The sequence below is a fragment of the Callithrix jacchus genome, chromosome 6 (genome assembly GCF_049354715.1).
Source record: "Callithrix jacchus isolate 240 chromosome 6, calJac240_pri, whole genome shotgun sequence".
Classification (NCBI taxonomy): Eukaryota; Metazoa; Chordata; class Mammalia; order Primates; family Cebidae; genus Callithrix; species Callithrix jacchus.
The window spans coordinates 70,545,747-70,571,564 of NC_133507.1; the positions used below are offsets into that span (position 1 = coordinate 70,545,747).

General features: G+C 37.7%; 1 protein-coding gene across 50 annotated transcripts in view; it reads left to right on the forward strand.

The window, feature by feature from the left end:
• BAZ2B (bromodomain adjacent to zinc finger domain 2B) overlaps nt 1-25,818 on the forward strand; it is a 449,976-nt gene that overhangs the window by 385,429 nt on the left and 38,729 nt on the right. For all 50 annotated transcript variants that reach the window (XM_035304715.3, XM_078327583.1, XM_078327573.1 and 47 more), the window contains 5 exons: nt 962-1,176; nt 9,092-9,166; nt 9,970-10,213; nt 16,830-16,892; nt 18,378-18,522. In XM_035304715.3, coding sequence (XP_035160606.3) covers nt 962-1,176; nt 9,092-9,166; nt 9,970-10,213; nt 16,830-16,892; nt 18,378-18,522 — 742 coding nt within the window. The remainder of the gene's footprint in view (nt 1-961; nt 1,177-9,091; nt 9,167-9,969; nt 10,214-16,829; nt 16,893-18,377; nt 18,523-25,818) is intronic.

The following is a 25,818-nucleotide window of genomic DNA, read 5'->3' on the forward strand; positions in this document are numbered from 1 at the left end:
TTAAATTTGTGCTGTCAGTGCATTGGTAAATAGCTTTAGCATATTAGCAGAAGATTATGTAGATAGATCTAATTTTTCCACATAATGTCACACAAAGTTAAATGTAGATTTGTGTCGGGTTATACCATGTACAAAGAAAGCCTGGTTGTAAAGCTTAAGGAATTAGGCCATTCTCGTCACTCTTTTTTCTTCTAGCTGTAGGCAAAGACCAAGGTGATTTAAGGAAATATTTAAGTGATATTCATCAACAACAGAATGCACAATTCATAAGGCCACTAGAACTTGTATGTGCCTTCTGAAATTATGCCTCGTTCTCTCTCAGTCACTGTGAATAACTGAAGCTAATCAAGGCACCTATAGACCAGAACGTTAAGACCCTGTGCTACTCAGTGGATCCTCAATAGGTCCATATTTATCTTCATTCCAAATACAGTATACATTCCAGGGAGCTTTGCTCTAGGTAATACTGTGGAGAGAGAACCTCTCAGATGCACCTATGTTTCTTCTCTCTCCCTCAGTGTTTCCCTATTTATTTTCCCTCATCAGCAAAACTTATGACGCCTTAAAGGTAGAAAACACAATACTGTTTTTGATCCTCCCCACTCTGTCATTCCTGATAAAATGTCCAGATAAAACCTGGGAAAAGGTTGATGTTGCTTTTATAGTCATGGAAGGCTTGATAGGTAATTTAAAACTTCTGCTACCATGAATTTTCATACTCTTCTCCCTGCCTGACTTGGAACCAAGGATTTGAAGAGGGAAAAGAAAGATACAAGTACTTGAATATTTGTCTGTCTTAACTATTGACTATTTTTATGTCTCTTTCATTAAAAAAAAAAACTGAATAAAGCCCTTGTTGGTAATATCTAGATCAAATAATATATATATTTTAATCTTATTGTTTTCATGTTATATATACATGGTTATGAGCAATACTGATAAAAATGCCAAACTTTTATAGGCTAAAACAGCTCTTGGAGAACATTTGCTGAATGTTGGTGTGAATCGAGACAATGTTTCCGAGATTTTACAGATATTTATGGAAGCCCACTGTGGACAAACCGAGCTTACTGAAAGTCTGAAGACCAAAGCTTTTCAGGCTCACACTCCAGCACAGAAAGCTTCGGTCCTGGCTTTCCTGATTAATGAACTGGCATGTAGCAAGAGTGTGGTCAGGTGAGCATACGCCCAGGCTTTTCCATGATTTTCTTCCATTTTGAATTTGTCTCATTACAAAATAATACAAATTAATTGTAGAAAATTGGAAAGTTACAGACCAGCAAAAAGAAGAAAATTTAAATTGTACTTATCTCAATATTTAGAGATGACCACTAATAATATTTTCATATATTTCTTTGTAGTGTATTGAAAAGAAAATTGGATCATACTGTATGTCTGTAACGTGGTCTTTGTCATCTGTTTTGTTTAATAATTTTGTTAAATCTTTATACATAATTATTTTTATATTTTTACTTGCTATGGTACCAGAATGTGGTACCACCACAAGAATACGGAATTTGTTTTCCTTCACATCGTTTAAGTATAGATGAACACCTGATTTTGCTTAGTAGCCATTCATAGAATTATGTAGCCACTTTTTATTTTGTTATATGCTAATACAATCCTATTCATTTATCAATGCATTAATTTACATTTTTTATAAAGTACTTGATCTTATTTAAAAGTCAAAATGAGTTCTTACTCTAATAATACCAATACTGGCCAGGCTTGGCTCATGTCTGTAACCCCTTTGGAAGGCTGAGGGGGTGGATCACAAGGTCAGGAGATCGAGAGCATCCTTGCTAACACCGTGAAACCTCATCTCTACTTAAAAAAATACAAAAAATTAGTCAGGTATGGTGGCACATGCCTGTATTCGCAGCAGTTTGGGGGGCTGAGGCAGGAGAATTGCTTGATCTCAGGAGGCAGAGGTTGCAGTTAGCTGAGATCACACCACTGCACTTCAGCCTCAGCGACAGAGTGAGACTCGGTCTCAAAAATAGTAATAATAATAAAATACCAACACTAACACACACTCTAGTATTCAAAATTTGGGAACAAATTCATGTTCTACTTGTCCTTGTTATTCATTGTTTTACAGACTTTTAACAACTTTTAGTCCTTCACCTTTCTAGAAAAAGGATCAATCTAGATTCAGAGTCATGCATTTCTACCAGTGTGGACATTTTAAGTTTTCTGTAGTTAGCTATAATATTGTATAAATGTAATTTTTCATTTGTTTCTGCTCTTCATTGACAGTCATCCCAAAAAGTATAATAATATACACATTTTACAATTTTATGAAAGAATAATTTTATTAAACATGAGCATCATAACAAATAGTAATGCCATATGGCACTTATTCAGAACACTTACAGACAAATTCAGTGTAAATGGTACACTACAGTTTTTACCTTAGAAGGAAAAAAGTACCCTATTTGACTTTACCAGATATTATAATATTCTTAGTTTCTGTTTGGTTGTTCATATATGTACACTTAGACAGTGTATATGCATATGTATATATGTACACTTATATAAATATACATGTGTGTTCTGGTATCCTGCTTTTATTTTATAAATTATCACATCTTAAATGCATGCAACAAAACTTGGAATGCTGTGTTTCTTTTTTTTTTTTTAATTGTACTTTAGGTTCTGGGGTACATGTGCAGATTATGCAGGATTGTTGCATAGGTACACACATGGCAATGTGGGTTGCTGTCTCCATCCTCCATTGCCTACATCTGGCATTTCTCCCCATTTATCCCTCCCTGACCTCCCCACCCCCTTGCTTTCCCTCCCTTGGCCTCCCCAACAGACCCCAGTGTGTGATACTCCCCTCCCTGTGTCCATGTGTTCTCCCTGTTCAACACCTGCCTATGAGTGAGAATATGCAGTATTTGATTTTCTGTTCTTCTGTCAGTTTGCTGAGAATGATGGTTTTCATATTTATCCATGTCTTTACAAAGGACACAAACTCATCATTTTTTATGGCTGCATAGTATAATATGGTATATATGTGCCACATTTTCCTTGTCCAGTCTATCATCGATAGGCATTTGAGTTGGTTCCAGGTCTTTGCTATTGTAAACAGTGCCACTATGAACATACATGTGCATGTATCTTTATAATAGAATGATTTATAATCCTTTGGGTATATACCCAGTAATGAGATTGCTGGGTCAAATGGAATTTCTATTTCTAGGTCTCTGAGGAAGTGCCACATTGTCTTCCACAATGGTTGAACTAGTTTAAACTCCCATGAGTAGTGTAAAAGTGTTCCTATTTCTCCACATCCTCTCCAGCATCTGTTGTCTCCAGATTTTTTAATGATCACCATTCTAACTGGCGTGAGGTGGATCTCAATATGGTTTTGATTTGCATTTCTCTAATAATCAGTGATGATGAGCATTTTTTCATATGTTTGTTGGCCTCATATATGTCTTATTTTGAAAAGTGACTGTTCATATCCTTTGCCCACTTTTGGATGGGTTTGGTTGGTTGTTTCTTGTAAATCTGTTTTAGTTCTTTGTAGATTCTGGATATTAGCCCTTTATCAGATGGGAAGATTGCAAAAATTTTTTCCCATTCTGTTGATTGTGGTTCACTCTAATGATTGTTTATTTTGCTATACAAAAGCTCTGGAGTTTAATTAGGTCCCATTTGTCTATTTTGGCTTTTGTTGCTAATGCTTTTGGTGTTTTAGTCATGAAGTCCTTGCCTATGCCTATGTCCTGAATGGTTTTGCCTAGGTTTTCTTCCAGGGATTTTATGGTGTTAGGTCTTATGTTTAAGTCTTTAATCCATCTGGAGTTACTTTAAGTGTAAGGTGTCGGGAAGGGGTCCAGTTTCTGCTTTCTACACATGGCTAGCCAGTTTTCCCAGCACCACTGGGGAATCCTTTCCCCATTGCTTATTTTTGTCAGGCTTGTCAAATATCAGATGGTTGTAGATGTGTGGTGTTGCCTCCAGGCCTCTGTTCTGTTCTGTTGGTCTATATCTCTTTTGGTACCAGTACCATGCTATTTTGATTACTTGTAGTACAGCTTGAAATCAGGTCACATGATGCCTCCAGCTTTGTTCTTTTTGCTTAGGGTTGTCTTGGCTATGCAGGCTTTCTTTTGGTTTCATATGAAGTTTAAGGTGTTTTTTTCCAGTTCTGTGAAAAAGGTCATTGGTAGCTTGATGGGGATAGCGCTGAATCTATAAATTACTTTGGGTAGTATGACCATTTTCACAATACTGATTCTTCCTAATCGTAAGCATGGAATGTTTCTCCATCTGTTTATCTCCTCTCTTATTTCCTTGAGCAGTGGTTTGTAGTTCTCCTTGAAGAGGTCCTTTCCATCCTTTGTTTGTTGTATTTCTAGGTATTTTATTCTCCTTGTAGCGATTGTGAATGGGAGTTTGCTCATGATTTGGCTCTCTGTTAGTCTGTTGTTGGTGTATAGATATGCTTGTGATTTCTGCACATTGATTTTGTATCCTGAGACTTTGCTGAAGTTGCTTATCAGTTTCAGGGGATTTTGGACTGAGATGATAGGGTCCTCTAATCGGCAAATAGAGACAATTTGGCTTCCTCTTTTCTTAATTGAATACCTTTTTTTTTTCTTGCCTAATTGCTCTGGCTAGAACTTCCAATACTATATTGAATAGGAGTGGTGAGAGAGGGCATCCTTGTCTAGTGCAAGATTTCAAAGCAAATGCTTCCAGTTTTTGCCCATTCAGTATGATTTTAGCTATAGGTTTGTTGTAAATAGCTTTTATTGTTTTGAGATATGTTCCTTCGATACCTAGTTTATTGAGAATTTTTAGCACAAAGCGCTGTTGAATTTTGTCGAAGGCCTCTCTGTATCTGTTGACATAATCATGTGGTTTTTGTCTTTGGTTCTGTTTATGTGGTGGATTACATTTATAGACTTGCATATTTTGAACCAGCCTTGCATCCCCAGGATGAAGCCTACTTGATCATGATGGATAAGCTTTTTGATGTGCTGTTGCAATTGGTTTGCCAGTATTTTATTGAAGATTTTTGCATCTATGTTCATTATGGATATTATTGGCCTGACGTTTACTTTTTTTATTGAGTCTCTGCCAGGTTTTGGTATCAGGATGATGTTGGTCTCATAAAATGATTTGGGAAGTGTATTGTCTGGAATAATTTCAGAAGGAATGGTACCAGCTCCTTTTTGTAGGTCTGGTAGAATTTGGCTGTGAACCCATCTGGACCTGGACTTTTTTTGGTTGGTAGGCTATTCATTGCTGCCTCAACTTTAGCGTTTGTTATTGGTCTATTCAAGGTTTCAACTTCCTCCTGGTGTAGGCTTGGCAGGGTGCAAGTGTTCAGGAATTTATCCATTTCTTCCAGGTTTACTGGTTTATGTGCATAGAGTTGTTTGTAGTAATCTCTGATGATGGTTTGTATTTCTGTGGAATCAGTGGTGATATCCCCTTTATCGTTTTTTCTTGCATCTATTTGATTCTTCTCCCTTTTCTTTTGATTAATCTGGCCAGCAGTCTGTCTATTTTGTTGATCTTTTCAAACAAACAGCTCCTGAATTTACTGATTTTTTAAGGATTTTTTGTGTCTCTATCTCCTTCAGTTCTGCTCTGCTGTTAGTTATTTCTTGTCTTCTGCTAGGTTTTGAGTTTTCTTGATCTTGCTTCTCGAGCTCTTTCAATTTTGACGATAGGGTGTCAATTTTGGATCTCTCCACTCTTCTCATGTGGGCACTTATTGCTATATCTTTTCTTCTGGAGACTGCTTTAAATGTGTCCCAGAGATTCTGGTATGTTGTGTCTTTGTTCTCGTTGATTTCGAAGAACTTCTTTATTTCTGCCTTCATTTCATTGTTTATCCAGTCAACATTCAAGAGCCAGTTCAGTTTCCACGAAGCTGTGCAGTTCTGAGTTAGTTTCTCAATTCTGAGTTCTAATTTGATTGCCCTGTAGTCAGAGAGACTGTTTGTTAAGATTTTCATTCTTTTGCATTTACTGAGGAGTGATTTACTTCCAATTATGTGGTCATTTTTAGAGCAGGTGTGATGTGGTGCTGAGAAGAATGTTTATTTTGTGGATTTGGGGTAGAGATTTCTGTAGATGTCTATTAGGTCTGCTTGGTCCAGATCTGAGTTCAAGTCCTGGATATCCTTGTTAATTTTCTGTCTCATTGATCTAATATTGACAGTGGAGTGTGAAAGTATCCCACTATTATTGTGTGGGAGTCTAATTCTCTTTGTGGGTATTAAGAACTTGCTTTATGTACCTGGGTGCTTCTGTATTGGGTGTGTATATATTTAGGATCGTTAGCTCATCTTGATGCATTGATCCTTTTACCATTATGTAATGCCCTTCTTTGTGTCTTTTGATCTTTGTTGGTTTAAAGTCCATTTCATCAGAGACTAGGATTGCAACTCTTGCTTTTTTTTTTTGCTCTCCATTTGCTTAATAAATCTTCCACCCTCCCTTTATTTTGAGCCTTTTGAGCCTATGTGTGTCTTGCACATGAGATGGGTTTCCTGAATACAGCACACCGGTGGGTCTCGACATTTTATCCAACTTGCCAGTCTGTGTCTTTTGAATGGGGCATTTAGTCCATTTACAGTTAAGGTTAATATTATTATGTGTGAATTTGATTCTGCCATTTTGATGCTAGCTGGATGTTTTGCCCGTTAGTTGACGCATTTTTTTTTTTTATTGTGTCAATGGTCTTTACCATTTGTTATGTTTTTGGAGTGGCTGATACTGGTTGTTCCTTTCCTTGTTCAGTGTTTCTTTCAGGAGCTCTTGTAAGGCAGGCCTCGTGGTGGCAAAATCTCTCAGCAACTTTTTGTCCATAAAGGATTTTCTTTCTCCTTCACTTATGAAGCTTAGTTTGGCTGAATACGAAATTCTGGGTTGAAAGTTCTTTTCTTTAAGGATGTTGAATATTGGCCCCCACTCTTTTCTGACTTGCAGGGTTTCTGCAGAGAGATCCCCTGTGAGTCTGATGGGCTTTCCTTTGTGGGTAACTGGACCTTTCTCTCTGGCTGCCCTTAGCACTTTTTCCTTCATTTCAACCCTGGTGAATCTGACAATTATGTCCGTTGGGGTTGCTCTTCTTGAGGAATATCTTTGTGGTGTTCTCTGTATTTCCTAGACTTGAATGGTGGCCTGGCTTGCTAGGTTGGGGAAGTTCTCCTGGATGATATCCTGAAGAGTCTTTTCCAGCTTGGATCCATTCTGTCCATCACTTTCAGGTACACCTATCAAACGTAGATTAGATCTTTTCACATAATCCCATATTTCTTGGAGGCTTTGTTCATTTCTTTTCACTCTTTTCTCTCTATTCTTGCCTTCTTGTTTTATTTCACTGAGTTGATCTTCAATCTCTGATATCCTTTCTTCTGCTTGGTTGATTCAGCTATTGAAACTTGTGTGTGCTTCATGAAGTTCTCATGCTGTGTTTTTCAGCTCCATCAAGTCATTTGTATTCTTCTCTAAGCTGTTTATTCTAGTGAGCATCTCATCTAACCTTTTTTCTAAGTTCTTAGTTTCTTTGCATTGGCTTAGCACATGTTCTTTTAGCTCTGAGAAGTTTGTTATTACCCACCTTCTGAAGCCTGTTTCTGTCAATTCATCAGATTCATTCTCCATCCATTTTTGATCCCTAGGTGGTGAGGAGTTGTGATCCTTTGGAGGAAGAGAGGCGTTCTGGTTTTTGGTGTTTTCCTCCTTTTTGTGCTGGTTTCTTCCCATCTTAGTGGCTTTATGTACCTGTGGTCTTTGTAGTTGGTGACTTTCAGATGGAGTCTTTGAGTGGACGGCCTTTTTGTTGATGATGAAATTATTTCTTTCTGTTCCTTAGTTTTCCGTCCAACAGTCAGGCCCCTCTGCTGTAGGACTGCTGGAGGTCCTGTCCAGACCCTGCTTGCCTGGGGATCACCTGCAGGGGCTGCAGAACAGTAAGGGTTACTGCCAGTTTCTTCTTCTGTTATCTTCGTCCCAGAAGGGTACGTGCCAGATGTCGGCCTGAGGTGTCTCTTTGGGTATACGGGAGTCGGAGAGCTGCTTGAGGAGACAGTCTGTCCCTTATAGGAGCTCAAGTGCTGTTCTGGGAGCTCTGTTTTTTCATGCAGAGCCACTGGACATGTACTTTTAAGACTGCTACAGCAGAACTCATAACCACCTCTTTTCCTAGATGCTCTGTCCTAGGAAGGTTAGCTTTATTTATAAGTTCCTGTCATGCTGCTGCCTTTTATCATAGATGCCCTGCCCCACACACGTAGCAGTGTAGTCACAGTCTGCCAGCAGGGGTGTTGCTGAGGTGCTGCAGGCTCTGCCCAGCTGCTATGTGAACTGCCTTGGTAGTGGTGAACTGGACTGTCCTGGGTACAGCTGCGCTTGCAGTGAAACTCTCAATCTAGAGCGTTTCAGATTGCTTGTTTTGTGGGGGTGGTACCCACCGAGGCAGATTGCCTGGCTCCCTATCTCTGCCCCCTCGCTTTCAGTTCAGTGGACAACTCTGTCTCCCAGGTGTTCCAGGCACCAGTTGAAATGGCCACCCAGATTTGTGTGAGTTTCTGTGTGCCAACCTGGCACTGGCTGAAACCGCTGTGCTGAAAACTCATGGCGCTTTTTGGCCTGGGGATCTCCTCATCTGTGGGCATGGAAAATTTGTTTGGAAATGCGGTGGGCACTCACCCTCTGCATTGTTCTAGCTGGAAACTGCACTCCTGAGCTATTCCTATTTGGCCAGGAACTGCACTCCTGAGCTGTACCTATTTGGCCACCTTGGATCCTCCCCCAAAATGCTGTCTTTCTAAGGCAAGGGTGTGTAATTTCTTTCTTGGTTTAAGATAGAAACCACAGTGATTTTTCTAATACTAATGTTGTATCCATTGGAGAAGTTATTACTTTTCAACATGTATGTGTATACATACATAAACACATGTATATATGAATGTATATATGCACGAAGTCAATTTTATCATTTTTTACTTACTCAAAAATACATTAATTTACATATAAAATACATTTTTCCATATCAAATTAAAGCATTGCATAAACTGATTAATTTGCATCTTTTAATAAATTCTTGCATTGGCAGTGAAATCGACAAGAACATTGATTATATGTCAAACTTGAGGAGAGATAAATGGGTGGTAGAAGGTAAACTCCGCAAGTAAGTCCTGTTATATTAAAGTTAATATACTGTTTTCTTTTTATACAAATTCCCAGTAAAGCATATGAATTGCAAAGATAGAATTTAAACTTTTATTGTTTAAAGAAAAGATAATGCTTAATTTAGATGGGATATGAAATTAATAAAACTTAGGGGCAGAATTTACAACGGATAAAAGATGTAATGAGATTCATTGAGCTTACATTCTTCATACTTAAAGGAAAGTCATTTTCTGTTTTTTCTTTTAAACAAGTCAAGCAATCACATTTTCTAAGATTGTGGTTGCTATTAAGTTGCTTTTATCACAAATAGAATGTTTGGAACTGCCACTTTTTTTCTTAATTGCTTTCTAATTAAAATTTGCTTTTGCGGAATCTAAACTTATTCAACATTAAAACTTAATTATCTTCCTGCCAGAAAATATCTTGCAGAAATTACTCCTATGTTAAGAGGTTAGTTTCTTTGTAGTAATTTGAATTGAAATTTATTCAGTCAGTTAGTATGGGATCAGAAATTATTACTCAGCTGTTGTTAGAATTCTTCTTTTCAGCTTGCATAGTTTTTTTTTAAATGAGTCTAATTCCAAAGAGATATCCAGAATAACTCTTGAAAGTTAATGCATTTTGTTATTAATGGAAACATTTCTTAGGTTTCCATAATCCTAACTTTTTTTAACATTGGTGTATTGCTTAACACAAAATAAATGCTATAAGGTATTTTTGCATACAACTCACATTTTGCTCTTTTAAAACTATATTGAGAAGTTGTTTATTCCATGTCATCACTTTTTGTAATATTTAAAGGCTCAGAATCATTCATGCTAAGAAAACAGGCAAAAAAGACACTTCAAGTGGCATTGATCTTGGAGAAGAGCAGCATTCCTTAGGCACACCCACTCCAGGACGCAAACGAAGAAGGAAGGGAGGAGACAGTGATTATGATGATGATGATGACGATGACAGTGATGACCAAGGTGATGAAGATGATGAGGATGAAGAAGATAAAGAAGACAAAAAAGGAAAAAAGCCTGATATCTGTGAAGATGAGGTAATCACATTTAGGTTAATTTTAAGACAACTAGAACTGCATAACGTATTTGAGAAAAACAGAATTTAGAGTCAGATGGATTTGGATTTGAATTCAGTTTTGACATTTACTTGCCTCAGTTTCTTCATCTTAAAAATAAATATTACAATATACGTCCCATAATGATTTTTGTGATTGTTATGTAAATATCTAATAGAATGTCTGTACGTAAAGGGTACTGAGACTGAATAAAATAAGTTTTTTAAATATAATTACTTGAGAATTCTCTAAAGAGATATGCAGATTTTTAATTTCAGGTATTCTGTTTCATTCTATTAACATACTGTGTTACATTTGTATAGCGCTTCATGCCTTTAGAAGTGTCAGGTTTAGTGAAAATAATGTATTCCTCAAACACCAATTATTATTTCTCTAGTTCTAGGCACTATTAATCAAAGATAAATAAGGCACTGAAAGTCCTATCTCAATGTACAGTCTCACCAAGGAGGATTTGCAAAAAGAAAACATAATGTTTTAACTGCTTTGAGAGGGGTATTTACAATGTGCTAGGCAGATACAACTTAAGATCATTTAGACTTTCTCAGGAATAAACTTCCACAAAGAGTTTCTGGACCCATTAGCTGAGGCTATAAGCTGAGCCAAACATTAACCTGGGTAAATGTCTGGGGAAGAGTGTTCCAGGCAGAGAGAAATGCATAAGCAAGGGCACAGAAACTGGAAAACACAATGTGCTTTAAGGGGTTTGCAAGTACATCAGTGTTACTGGAGTCTCACATGCAACAATGATGAACTGGGATCTTTTGCTTTTTTTTTTTTTTTTTTTTGAGACAGAGTTTCCCTCTTGTTACCCAGGCTGGGGTGCAATGGCGCGATCTCGGCTCACTGCAACCTCCGCCTCCTGGGTTCAGGCAATTCTCCTGCCTCAGCCTCCTGAGTAGCTGGGATTACAGGCACGCGCCACTGTGCCCAGCTAATTTTTTTGTATTTTTAGTAGAGACGGGGTTTCACCATGTTGACCAGGATGGTCTCGATCTCTTGACCTCGTGATTCACCCGTCTCGGCCTCCCAAAGTGCTGGGATTATAGGCGTGAGCCACCGCACCCGGCGATCTTTTGCTTTTTTAGTGATAGGAAGCCACTGAAGGGTTATAATTAGAGAATGCCACAGTCAGCATTAATTTTTAAGTTACTCACTCTGGCAACTATGTGAAAGACAGAAACAAGGTGGGGCAAGATCAGAGGTGCAGAGATCAGTCAGGAGGTATTGCAGTGGTTTAGGTGAGTTGTGAGAGGTAGAAACTAGAGCAATGGTAGTTGGGATGAGGGAGAAAATTATTTAATAAATATTTAGGAGGAGGAATGGGTAGGACTTGAAGATGCAAGGTGGACTGTGTAGGTTGATAGAGTGGTATGATGGATTCCAGCAATCTGGTTTGGAAGACTTCATGCTGTTGTTGCCATTAACTGAAATAGGGAAATCAGGAACAGAGTAAATAGATAATTGGGGGTGGGGGGGGTAAGGGAACAGATAGTTCAAGACAGGAAATAATGATAGATTTATTTTAGGACATGCTGAGTTTGAAGTACCTGTGTAGAGAAGTTCAACAGTCAGTTGGATTTAAGAATCTGAAGCCTGAAGAAGAAATATAGATCTGGATGTTATTATCACATAGATGATAATTTAAAATCATGAGGTAGGTAAGATTGCAGAGGGGGATTGGTTTAGTGAATACAGTAGTGGACTGAGGTTGGAACCCCAGGGAACAGCCAGATTTAACAGGAGCTGCAAGACTTCTTGTTGAAGAAGCAACAGCAGAGAGGTTGAAGATTTCTATAATGAGTTGGGGGTCCCCAAGATCACCTTCAGGTTCAGTGACTCACTAGGATGATTCACATAACTCAGCACATACTTGTGTTTATGGCAATGAATTACTACAGTAAAAGGAAACAAAGCAAAATCAGCAAAGAGTATATGGGCAATGACCAGAGGAAACCAGATGCAACCTTCCAAGACTCATCTTCCAGTAGAGTCACACAGGACAGGCTTAATTCCCCCAACAACAAGTTATGACAACATGCATGAAATGTTATCTACCAGGGAAGCTCATTAGAGACTCAGTGTCCAGGTTTTTACTGGAAGATGGTCATGTAGGTAACCTCTGCATAGCATGTGCCAAAATATCAGATTCCCTGAAGAAAAGCAGGTATTCAGCGTAATCCATGTTGTTAGCACAAATAGTTCAGGTCCATATTAAGAGCTCATCTTATCAGTTAAGGTAGGGAGACCCTCCCAAAATCTAAGCTCCCATATGCCAGTCAAGGACCAACCTTGTAAGCAGGCCTTCCAAAGGATAGCAGTCAGGCCTGCTGTATTGTCTTTTCTACACATGTAATAATAACAGTAATCAAGAAAATCAAACATTGCAAAAAGGAGAGTGATAAACAATGGTAAAGCAGTAGGAGGCTAGTGTGATGAGGACTGAAATGTTGATTGAATTTGGCAGCATAGAGGTCATTGGTAACCAGTGTCGACACAGTTTTAGTAGAGGTATGAGCACAGCTACCAGGCTATAACTGGTTGATAACAATAGGAAGTGAGAAAGCGAAGATGACTGTTTCAAGCATTTTGCCTCAGAAGAAAGCAGGACAAGGAGCCAAGGATTTCTTAGATGTGAAAGACTTGAGATGACTTTTGATGGATAGGAAAGAGCCAATAAAATGAGAGAAGGGGATTTAAGATGAAATAAAAATAGCACAGTGGTATAAGGTTCTAAAGATTTTGGAGGGGCTTCAATCAAGGTGAAGGAGCTACCTTTGAGGAGTAGGTCACAGGGAAGAAGGCAAGGTCATAGAGGGATGTATATGTATGTATATGAGTTTAGGGGAAGCTACTGTAAGTCATGAAAATGGACATGTATAAAAGGTTGAAGTTCACCTTTATCAGAAAAGAATGCTAGATAGGACTGTGGAATTGAACTCAGAAAAACAACATACAGCTAACCATTTCTTCTGCCCTCAATGCTAAGAGATACTTAGCTAAGGAAGTCTAGAAATAACTCTTTTCCTTCCTTGCCTCAACTCAGTAATACTGGAGAAATAAAGAAAGCTTAGAGAGATGAATTTATTGATGGAATGTGAAAGCTGAGCGATAAATTTATTGATGGAATATGTGAAGACAATATCTAGTTCGGACCAATGCTAATCAAATTTATGAATGAATGTAGAACTGATGATGTGCTACACAATTCTCTTTCTAAGTAAAAATAGCATAAATACAAAATGTCAGAAATTCTCCCTTTCCAATGTTATATTTTAAACCAGAATGGTAAAAATTACTAGAACGAACTTTTCTTTTTTGCTGTTTAATTTTGGTAGAACATTTAACATGAGATCCACCCCCTTAATAAATGTTGAAATATACAGTATACACTGTTGGTAACTATAGGCATGAGTTGTACAGCAGCTTTCTAGAACTTATTCATCTTGTGTAACTGAAATTTCACACCCATTAAATAGTAACTCCCCAGTTTCCCCTTCCTTCCAGCCCCTGGCAACCACCATTCTACTCTCTGGTTCTGTGAGTTTGACTACTTTAGATACCTCATAAAATTGGAGTCATGTAGAATTTAACCATCTGTAACTGGTTTATTTCACTTTGCAAAATGTCTTCAAGGTTCACCCATGTTGTTACATGTGGCAGGGTTTTTTTAAGGCTGAATAATATTTCATTGTATCTATATATCACATTTTGTTTATTCATCCATCTATCAATGGACACTTGGGTTGCCTTCACCATTTGGCCATTGTGAATAACGTTGCAATGAACATTACAGCACAAATATGTTGAGATCATGATTTTAGTTCTTTAATAAACACCCCGAAGTGGGATTGCAGGATCAGATAGTTTTTAAATTTTTTGAGGAGCCTTAATACTGTTTTCCATAGTGGTTACACCATTTTACAATCCCACCAACAATGTTTGAAGGTTCCAATTTCTCCATATCCTTGCCAACACTCTTCTCTGTCTCTGTCTGTCTCTCTCTCTTTCTGTCTCTTTCCCTCCCTCCCTTTCCCTCTCTCTCTCCCTCTCCCTCTCTTTCTCTTCCTCTCTTTCTTTTTGAGTAACTATCGTAACAACTGTGAGATGATGTCTCATTGTGGTTTTGATTTTGCATTTCCCTGATTAGTGATGTTGGACATCCTTTCACATACCTGTTGGCCATTTTTATGTCTTCACTGCAGAAATGTCTACTCAGATTCTTTGTCCATTTAAAAAATCTGGTTATCTGGTTTTTGCCATTGAGTTCTAAGAGTTACTCACATACTTTGGTTATTAACCCCTTATCAAATATATGGTTTGCAAATGTTTTCTCCCATCCTATAGGTTCCCTTTTCAGTCTGTTGTTTCCTTTGCTCTGAGGAAACACTTTAATTTGATACAGTGCCACTTGTCTATTTTTGTTTTTATTTCCTGTGTTTTTCATGTCATATTCAATAACTCATTGTAATGAATTCAACTTCACTACTTTAAAGAGTACCAATCTGTAAATGAGACTACATTGAGATTCCTTGCAGAAGTAATTTATTTCATAATATTGTACTTTTGAAACTATTGAATTATGTACATTCATCTGTGACATACAAATTTTGGGTATCAGAAGTGTAATTACCCAACAAAAGATACCATTTATAAGCAATTTGCTTCATTTGGCAAGTAGAGCTGTTTCCATAGCAGGAATTAAACCTTTCTGACCAAAATTAATTACCTTTTCATAGAATTAGTAGCCCCTTTTAGCACTTGACATTATAAATTATGTTAAAGTGTTAACTCATAAATTTAACAACTTGGAAAACAATGTACAAGGAATTCAGTTTATTCTACTGTATAGTTATCACTAAACTAGAACTTATTTACAGAAATTATTTGTTTCACTTGGTTTCTTTTTTAAACAGAGAATTAACAAACCATACATTTTATTGTGTACACATAGACTATATGAAAATCATTATTAAAGTTTTAAAGAAGATTTGCCATTTAAGGAAGTATTTCACTTTTTTATGAGTGTTGAATTATAGAGTTAATTAGATTTTGGGATCTCATTGGCAAAGATAAATTTTGTTATTAATGTGAGAAAACAATTGCAAAATTTTGTGAAGTCATAAATATTAGGACCTAAGAAGTCAAATTAACATTTCACGTTAAATGATTTGAATTATTCTTTATAATGAAGAACTGGCAGACACATCAATTTCCTATATAAGAAAAATTTTGATTACATACTGAAACTGATTGATAAGTTAGGCACATTAGTTCTCAAAGTATAGATTTGGCCTCTCAAGTTTACCTTCCTTAAAGGATATCCTATACATGTTGGGAATTATTTTTGTTCTAAAAGCTCAACGTGTTCAAATATAGATAATCTTCTTCCCTTTAAAAATAACTCCTTCAGTTGATATCAGTGTTTTTACAGTCTCCTAGATTTAAAACCTTAACATCATAATTTATTTATTTCATCATCTTCCTTGCCCCTCTGTGCCGCATGTTGATGAGTTGCCAAGACTTAACAGCTCTATAACTATGTAACATCTCTTACATCCATTTGTTTTTTTCCATCTTTCTTTCTTTTACCCTAGTAATAACCATATCCCTTCTTCACTAATCTGTTAGCTAGATTTAAACTAAAACTAGTCTGTCAGCTAGTTTTACCAATTTTAATCCCTTCTCTGCTCCAGGCCATCTAATAACTATTGCCAAAATAACCTTTGGAAAGCATAATTCTGATGTTTGACCTACCTCAAAGGATCATTTTGTTAATTGCCAAACATTTACAGCTCTTCGCAATCTAGCCCTAAACTCATCTTGCCTCATCTCCTACCTTACCTCTTTATGCACCTCTTATGTCAAGACGTGTCAGACTCTTTATAGAATGACCTGTCCTCTTTTCTCTGATGAATGCATTTCTAACCATTCTTTAGTAGTGAATTAAAACATGACTTCTTCTATAAAGCCTCTCTTGGTATACATTTCCACTAAAAGTAATCTTACTCTGCCTTGAACTTCATAGCTTTTAATGGCTACCTCTCTTTGAGATATAAATCTTCCTGCTATTTGGGAGGTTTATGGCATGTGTGGTTTTGTTATGTTTTGTTTTTTGAGGGGATAAGGTCTGCAGAGTAAAGTGCAGTGGAATGGTCATAACTCACAGCAGCCTTGAACTTCTGGGCTCAAGTGAGCTTCCTGTGTCAGCCTTCCAATTAGCTAGGACTACAGGCACCAGCCACTGTGCCCAGCTAATTTTATTTTTTGTAGAAACTGGATCTGACTATGATGTCCAGGCTAGTCTCAAATTCCTGGCCTCAAGTGATCCTCCCATTTCAGCCTCCTAAAGTTCTGGGATTACTGACATGAGCCACCATACCTGGAGTTTTGTGTTTTTTTTAATGTAACATTTTATGTATCTCTCTACCAGATTATTAGTTTATAGAAAAGAGCTGATTCTTATTCCTTTCCATAATATGTCTTCTAGTACTTTGCATATAGGAGACTTTCATTAAATATTTACTGATTGTTTGAATCTGAAAAATGGATAAGTGATACTGTATTTTCTTATGTATAGGATGAAGGTGACCAAGCAGCAAGTGTTGAAGAGCTGGAAAAACAGATTGAAAAACTAAGTAAAGTAAGCACTTTTCTGATTAACATTTACATCATCACAGTGTTTTTAAAATCTACATTGTATGGGGATTAGTTTTTCTGACTGCTAAGCAAAAACAAGCTTTCGGTGAATAATTAAAAATGAAGATTCTGAATAGCATTTTTGTCCAAAAAAAAATAAGATGAGAAGTGCTAGAAACATTCTTACAATTGAACTTTACAAGCTTAATGCCAGGGTTAAAAGCCTGACTCTTAAAACATCATACTGAACTTAATCAGAGCCTAGAAAGAAAATATTCTATATTCTTCAGCTCTTCATATAAATACAAAGTATCAATCAAGGCATAGTTTTATTTTTTGAAATTAATTACTAAAAAAATTCAGTTGAATTTCATAGTGATAGTTTCAGCATCTTAGGTTTTATTTTACATTTGTAGATTTGTGGACTTAATTTATATTGGATTTGTAAACTGTCCATATTTACATACTTCTCATTAAAAATTCAGTTTCAGCAGTGGTTTATGCCTATAATCCCTGCACTTTGGGAGGCTGAGGAAAGAGGATCATTTGAGCCCAGGAGTTTGAGACAAGCCTGGGCAACATGGCAAGATCCCATCTCTATTAAAAAAAAAACTAAAACTAAATTTCATAGGATTAATGAAATTTAAAATAAGCTTTGTATAAGAACAAAAATGAGTTTTTAAAAGTATTAAGAGATGCCTGTGTATGGTATTAGTATTAGATTTTATCACAGATCTGTCCTAAAACTTAATTATATGTTGTCTAAGTTTACAACATGAGTATAAAAATTGGCAAATACATGTTTAGCCAATTACATATATATTATTTGGTGTTTGTTTTGCTTTGTTTGTTGAAACAGAGTCTCACTCTGTCACTAAGGCTGGAATGCAATGGCACGATCACCGGAGCCTTGACCTTCCAGGCTCAAGCCATCCTGCCACCTCAGCCTTCCCAGAAGCTGCAACTGCAGGCATGTGCCACCATGCCCAGCTAATTTTTCATATTTTTTTGTAGAGATGGGGTCTTACTATGTTGCCGAAGCTGGTCTCTAATTCCTGGGCTCAAATGATCCACCCGCCCTGGCCTCCCAGAGTGCTGGGATTACAGGCATGAGCCACTGTGCCTGGCCTATATGTATTATTTGTTATATACTGTAATCAATAGAATTGAACCACTTTGCTTTGGCTCTGTAAAATACTTGATCCCACTGTTTATTATCAAGTATAAGACATCTTTTACCATAAGATACTTGATAAAATAAAACTTATCCTCTTACTCCATGGCAGCAAAAATAATTATCCTTACAGTGATTTCTATCTTTATAAATGTTACTGAAATTGAAATGAGGCATGAATATTTAGCCCTTTTGCTCTTTTCTCAGTAGTGAAAAGTATCTGCTTAAAGGTATAATAAGTATAAAGTTACTTATATATTAATTTTTAAAGCATTTAACATCCCAAACTTAATTATATGTACCATTTTTTAACAGCAACAGAGTCAATACAGAAGGAAGCTCTTTGATGCTTCTCATTCATTACGTTCAATGATGTTTGGCCAGGATCGTTACAGACGCCGGTACTGGATTCTTCCCCAATGTGGGGGGGTTTTTGTAGAAGGCATGGAGAGTGGTGAAGGTAAGAACTAATAATCCAATATAAATTGTTAAATAAGAAACTATATATTTTACAACTCTGTTACTCCTTCAGTATATTTTGTGTTCCCATAATCAATGTTTGATAAACATGTACAACCTTGCTTCTGATTCCTTTTGAACCCATAATGCCCCTTCACTGATACATAAAAAGGAGGAGAAGCACTAGAAACATTCCTACAATTGAACTTTACAAGCTTAATGCCAAGGTTAAAAGCTTGCCTTAAAACATGATACTGTTGATATTCCAGCCCTTGATATTTCTTTTGCTACTATTTCTGACATCAGACATAAACTGTTCTTTCTTTCTTTAGTAGACAAAGATCTGCACCTGTATTACCTTTTATAGCTGCTGCTCCATTTCTCATCCTTCCCATTGTCAAACTTCCCAATAAGTGGTTTTTTACTTTATAATAAGCATACATCCTGACACTACCCCCAATAGGTAACTTGCTTAAATCTAAGACCTTCATTATAATCCTCATTCCTTTTCAAATCTTGTTAATGTTTGAAATTTGAGATCACCTCCTTCTCGTTCAAACTTCTTCCTTTTCTGAATTTTGTGTTACCATAAATTCATGATATTCTACCTTTAGACCTTTTTCGCTGGCTCCATTTCTGTTACATTAACTAGTAGAGTACATTGTGCATTTATGTGCTCAGTAAACCTTCTTGAATGTAACTTTTCAGAACTCCACGTCTGGACATTTTCAAATGCCAAATTCTGATAGAGACAAAAGTGTTATGTCAGTGCTTATAGGTTTTAGAATGTAGCTATTGACTTATGTTGGTACATGGAAGCAAAAATGTTTTTTACTTTCTGAAATCTGTAAGCACTAGCATTAACACTTTTGTCCCCATCAGGCATGGAAGAAAAAACCCATTTTTGAATGCCTGCTGGGTGATAGACATTTCTAGGCACTGTAGGAGACACAAAGCTGTTTAAGATAGAATCCCTGTTGGCTGGGCGCAGCAGCTCACACCTGTAATCTCAGCACTTTAGGAGGCCGAGTTAGGCAGGTCACAAGGTCAGGAGATTAGAGACCATCCTGGCTAACACAGTGAAACCCCATCTCTACTAAAAATACAAAAAATTAGCCAAGGGTGGTAGCATGTGCCTTTAGTCCCAGGAGAATCACTTGAACCCAGGAGGCGGAAGTTGCAGTGAGTCGAGATTGCACCAGTGCATTCCAGCCTGGACACAGCAAGACTCCGTCTCAAAAAAAAAAAAAAAAAAAAAGAATCCATATGTTTATAGTCCACTGGGGAGAGAAGACTGGCTAATCATATAGATGACTTTAATAGAAAATATAAATAAAGCAGTTGCTTTTAAGGTTTTTGTTTTTAGTAATGGTTTTTGTTTTTAAAACATTTTCACTTTTCTTAATGAAAATGTTATGCAGAATCAGTATCTAACCAAAACAGAATTGTTCTGATTGATCTGTTTGGAAGAACTTCTAGCCTGTACAAATAGACCTCTCTTCTGTATACTTGCTTTCCAATTCAGGAGTGGCCCTAGAGGCAGCTCTAATGATTTTAGGATTCTGCACTAAAAGTAAGTTCAGAACTTTCAAAGGTATGAGAGTGAAGTGCCTAGAGGGATCAAAACTGAGAAACATTATGTACCCTACTTAGTATTTTGTCATAATGTTTGGTAAAGATATTTCTGCCACTAGACTGTGAGCTCTTGGAGGGCAGAGACTCATTTTGGCAAGGGAGTTACACTAACATAGATAATCTGGGAGCAAAGTATGCATTGGATGGAAAGAAGAAGTAAAGAAACTTAATGTGGAACCATTACAATAATCCAGCTAAGAGGTAGGGAGGCCATAATCTCAGGAGGAAACAGAGATTAAAGGAAGACAGAAAGAAGGATCTTGAAGGTTGAATTACTATAAGAAATTATTTAGTATGATGTAGCAAAAGTGGGGATTAGAGATAAATTTAATGACTTGATTCCCAATAGGAAAATTATGGGCTGTGTATGGTGGCTCACACCTTTAATCCCAGCACTTTAGGAAGCCAAGGCAGATGGATCACTTGAGGCCAGAAGCTTGAGACCGGCCTGGGAAACATGGCAAAACCTTATATCTACCAAAAAATACAAAAATTAGCCAGGTGTGGTGGCACACACCTACAGTCTCAGCTACTCAGGAGGCTGAGGCACAAGAATTGCTTAAACCTGGGAGACAGAGGTTGCAATGAGCCAAGAGTGCACAACTGCACTCCAGCCCGAGTGACAGAATGTACTGTCTCAAAAATAAATGAAATACATAATAAAAATTATGATACTTTAAAATTAATTAGAGCAGTCAGTAGGAGGGGTTGTTTGAAATGAAATTAAGTCAAAGTTTTAGTATGGGAATGTAATTTAAAATGACAAAATTATGGGTCCTTTAGAAATACAGAACCCGGGAGACTTGAGAGCAGATTTTTTTTAAATGCCCAGGTGAGTGGCTTTTTAACCTTAGGTATAATTGGAATCACCTGAACAGCTTAAGAACCCAACCAATCTAAGCCCTACCCAGACCAGTTAAATATTCACTATGATTAAGAGCCACATTTTTCTTAGTCACTTGGGCATGTAAACTTGAAGTATCTAGGACATCAACTTTCCTTCAGAATACCTGAAATCAGTCTCTTTGCAACACTACTGAAATCAGTTCTTCATCATTATATACCTGGATTATTACACGTGTCTTCAACTTCTCTATATACAATTCCTTCTTCTATTACATTATTTCTCTACTCTGAAACCTTAAATATAACCTATAACCTGTAACATGAAGTTATAAATATGTACTTAGCTATAGGAGTTCAGTCAGGATAGTGGGAAAAATTTTTAAATGGACACAAACCTTGGAAGGCTGGAGGGTCTTGCAAAAGCCTCAGAATAGGATTTGGCTAAAGGCAGCCAGATTCTCTTATCTGGTGCCTGAAAGCTTAAGTTAAATAACTCGTGGATGTAAAGAAACTGGTCTAGATAAGTGAGTTTACTTAGGCCTTGGAACCTGGCCTTTAATCATCTGTAAGACTGCCGTCTCTGGGGAGGGTGACCGTATAATTATCCACAAGTGTGTTGACTCAAAGCCTTTGTCATTAAATCTATACTTAATAAATGCCTGCAGTGCCAGCTGGTGAGGGCTGCACCCTCCTTGGTGTCTGTGAGTGGCCGAGACCCCTAGCCCACTCTTTCACTGGATATCTGTGTCAGAGTGTATTTGTTCATCCATCGCTGAGTCAGGGTCTGCAGGTCGGACCCGACAGCCTGGCATTCAAGACTGTATACAATTCTGACTCCAAGCTGTCTTTACACTGTTCTCTAATGAGAATTCACCTAGTCCAGTCTACTCACTCAACATATATGTATTCCTCCCCTTGCATCTTTGCCAAATCTTGTTCATTATATAATAATATGCTTTTCTTCTGCCATCTAAATTTCACCCATCCTTTCTGATCCAGCTCAAATCCTAAACTTTTCCGTAAACTTCCCAGCTTATTTAACTGGAACTTTTAATATACATGAAATTGAGCTTCCAGAAAAGCAGATCATTAATTAGACAATTATTTTAGCACATTAATATATATACTATTTCCTTATTTAAATCTTATAATCTTCATCTGTACTTTTTATTTTCCATGTTGTTGGAAGGATAGTACTTTCTATATCACAGGCACACTTAAAATACTTTAAGATTTAAATAAGTAAATAAATAATTTATTTATAAGGTTTATAAGAATAGCTTATGAGACCATTTGTTTTTTGTTTCTTTGTTTGTTTTAATTTTAGGCCTCTCAAATTAAATAACATTGATCGAGTTTACATATTAGACCTCCGTTTCCATCCAGGCTCTTCTACATAACCTCTCTGGACACTGATTTTCCTTTCTGCAAAAGAATATTAATAAGCTCTATATACATTCTTTGGTTGCAATAAGGATCATATCAGATAATGGATCTAAAAGAACTACAAAATGTTATATAAATAGCAGTTGTACTTTGTACTATCATTTGTGGTCATTACAGAGCAGGAGGAAGAAGGGATAATTTTTCATTTAGTTTATTTTCTTCTGAAGTTTTTTATTATTTCATTAATAGATCTATTAGTATATGTGATATATTAGTGAATATATATGATTAATATTAACATGTATTAATCATATAGGCATATATTAATCATATATTTTCACTAATAATATATATATGATTTACATATGATATATATATGATTAATAGATCTATTAATGAAATAATAAAGGAATATACATCTCCTATATTCTATGTGCTGTAAACATATAAATAACAGGTATAGATTTCTTCTTTTTATCTTACCATTAATTAAAATAAGGGAAAAACTCAGACGATTTATTCATCAAGTGTTTATTTGCACCTGTACTGTGTCTTATACTAAGTGCTGTGGAGAGGCAAAATAAGACCAGGTGCAGCAGCTCTTGCCTGTAATCCTAGCACTTTGGGAGACTGAGGCAGGAGGATTGCTTGAGCCTGGGAGTTCATAACCAGCCTGGGCAACATAGCAAGACCTTGTCTCTACTAAAAATCATTTATTATATGGCTGAATGTGGTGTGCACCAGTGATCTCAGTTACTCAGGAGGCTGACATAGGGAAATCACTTGAGCAAAACAAGATGCAAAAGAATCAGTTGAAGGAGGACTCAAGATGGTGCTGTGAGAACAGCCCAGGATTAGAGCTCTCCTTGAATCCGCGGAGAGGTGAGTCGGAGCTGCATTTCCATACTGATGTTTGTTGCCCACAGAATGGGGAAATTCCCAAGTATAAAGGAGACACGGGACTCCAGGCAGTACCTCTGCCTGGCGAAGCCGGCAGCCCAGGTGGCGGCGGCTGGCCCTACCCAGCGCTTCCCACAGGGCGCGCTTGTCCAGGTGCCCTGTTGAACCGGCAACCTGAGACTTGAGAGGGCTGGACTTGAGACTGAACGAGACTTGGACAGTGGGCCAGCCCAGGGGATTGCAGGGACAGAGCGTCTGGGGTAGCCCAGTGGGACGAACAAAACCGCGATTTCAAACAATCCCCGTGCAGATGGTCCAAGACACTCTGTGAGGGAGGGGTGTCCACCATTACCGAGGCAACCCGCCCCAACTGAGATACACGCCCACTGCTGACGCAGCCTGCCGTTGCCGAGGCAACCCGCTACAACAGAGAGACTCTGCCGCAGGGCGTGGCAGAGACCACAGGAGAACAGCAGAGCCTGCAGCAACAGGGCGAACCACACAACAGCAGGGTGGAGCCTCGGCAGGCAAACAGTGGGTAGTCTGCCTCCTAGCTAGGCAGGACACGTCAACGGACATCCAAAAATAAAGCCCGAACCCCCCACCACAGAGCATTTGAGAAAAAAAGGGTTTTTATAATGAGCTCTGTTGGAGCAGAATCAAACATAGCAGCCTAACAGCCCTGAATGAACAACAGAGCTCACAGCTCAGCAATTGAGCTCCTATAAAGTACAGACTGTCTCCTCAAGCAGCTCCCTGACCCCTCTATATCCAAAAGACTGATTTGGCAGGCATCATCCTGGGACAAAGATAGCAGAAAAAGAAACTGGTAGCATCCCTCACTGTGCCACAGCTGCTAGAGGTGCACCCCAGACAAGCAGGGCCTGGAGTGGACCTCAGCAGTCGTACAGCGAAGGGGCTAGACTGGTAGAAGGAAAACCAAGTAACAGAAATAATTCATCATCAACAATCTGGGTGTCCACTCAGAGACCCAATTGAAAAGTCAGCAACTAGGCAGACGACAAGCGGATAAATCCACAAAGATGGGAAGAAGCCAGCGAAAAAAGGAGGAAAACACCCGAAACCAGAACACCTCACCTCCTACAAAGGACCAAAAGTCCTCACCAGCAAGGGAACAAAGCTAGACAGAGAATGACTGTGACGAAATGACAGAATTAGACTTCAGAAGGTGGATAATGAGAAACTTTTGTGAGCTAAAAGAACATGTATTAAATCAATGCAAAGAAACTAAGGAACTTGAAAAAAGATATGTGGAAATGATAACAAGAATGGATAAAATAGAGAGGAATATGAATGAATTAAAAGAGCTGAAAAACACAATACGAGAACTTCGCGAAGCATACACAAGTTTCAATAGCCGAATTGACCAAGCAGAAGAAAGAATATCTGAAGTCGAAGACCAACTCAATGAAATAAAACGAGAAACCAAGATTAGAGAAAAAAGCGCAAAAAGGAATGAACAAAGTCTCCAAGAAATGTGGGACTATGTGAATAGACCTAACCTACGTTTCATAGGTGTACCAGAATGTAACGAAGAGAATGAATCCAAGCTGGAAAATACTCTTCAGGACATCATCCAGGAAAATTTTCCCCACCTAGCAAGACAGGCCAACACTCAAATGCAGGAAATACAGAGAACACCACAAAGATATTCCGCAAGAAGAGCAACCCCAAGGCACATAATCGTCAGATTCAACAAGGTTGAAATAAAGGAGAAAATACTAAGGGCAGCCAGAGAGAAATGTCGTGTCACCCACAAAGGGAAGCCCATCAGACTCACAGCAGATCTCTCGGCAGAAACACTACAAGCCAGAAGAGAGTGGGGGCCAATATTCAACATTCTTAAAGAAAAGAACTTTCAACCCAGAATTTCATATCCAGCCAAACTGACCTTCAGAAGTGAAGGAAAAATAAAATCCTTTGCGAACAACCAAGTACTCAGAGATTTTGTCACCACCAGGCCTGCTTTACAAGAGCTCCTGAAAGAGGCACTACACATAGAAAGGAACAACCAGTACCAGCCATTCCAAAATCACACTAAATGCTAAAGAACATCAACATGATGAAGAATCTACAACAACTAACAGGCAAAACAGCCACTTAGCATCAAAATGGCAGTATCAAATTCACACATAACAATATTAACCATAAATGTAAATGGACTAAATGCACCAGTGAAAAGACACAGACTGGCAAATTGGATAAAAATCCAAAACCCATCCGTGTGCTGTCTCCAGGAAACCCATCTCACATGCAAGGATACACAAAGGCTCAAAATAAAGGGATGGAGGAAGATTTACCAAGCAAATGGAGAGCAAAAAAAAGCAGGAGTTGCAATTCTCATCTCTGATAAAATAGACTTTAAAGCAACAAAGATCAAAAGAGACAAAGAAGGCCATTACATAATGGTAAAAGGATCGATACAACAAGAAGAGCTAACGATCCTGAACATATGTAGACCCAATGCAGGAGCACCCAGATACATAAGGCAAGTTCTTAATGACTTACA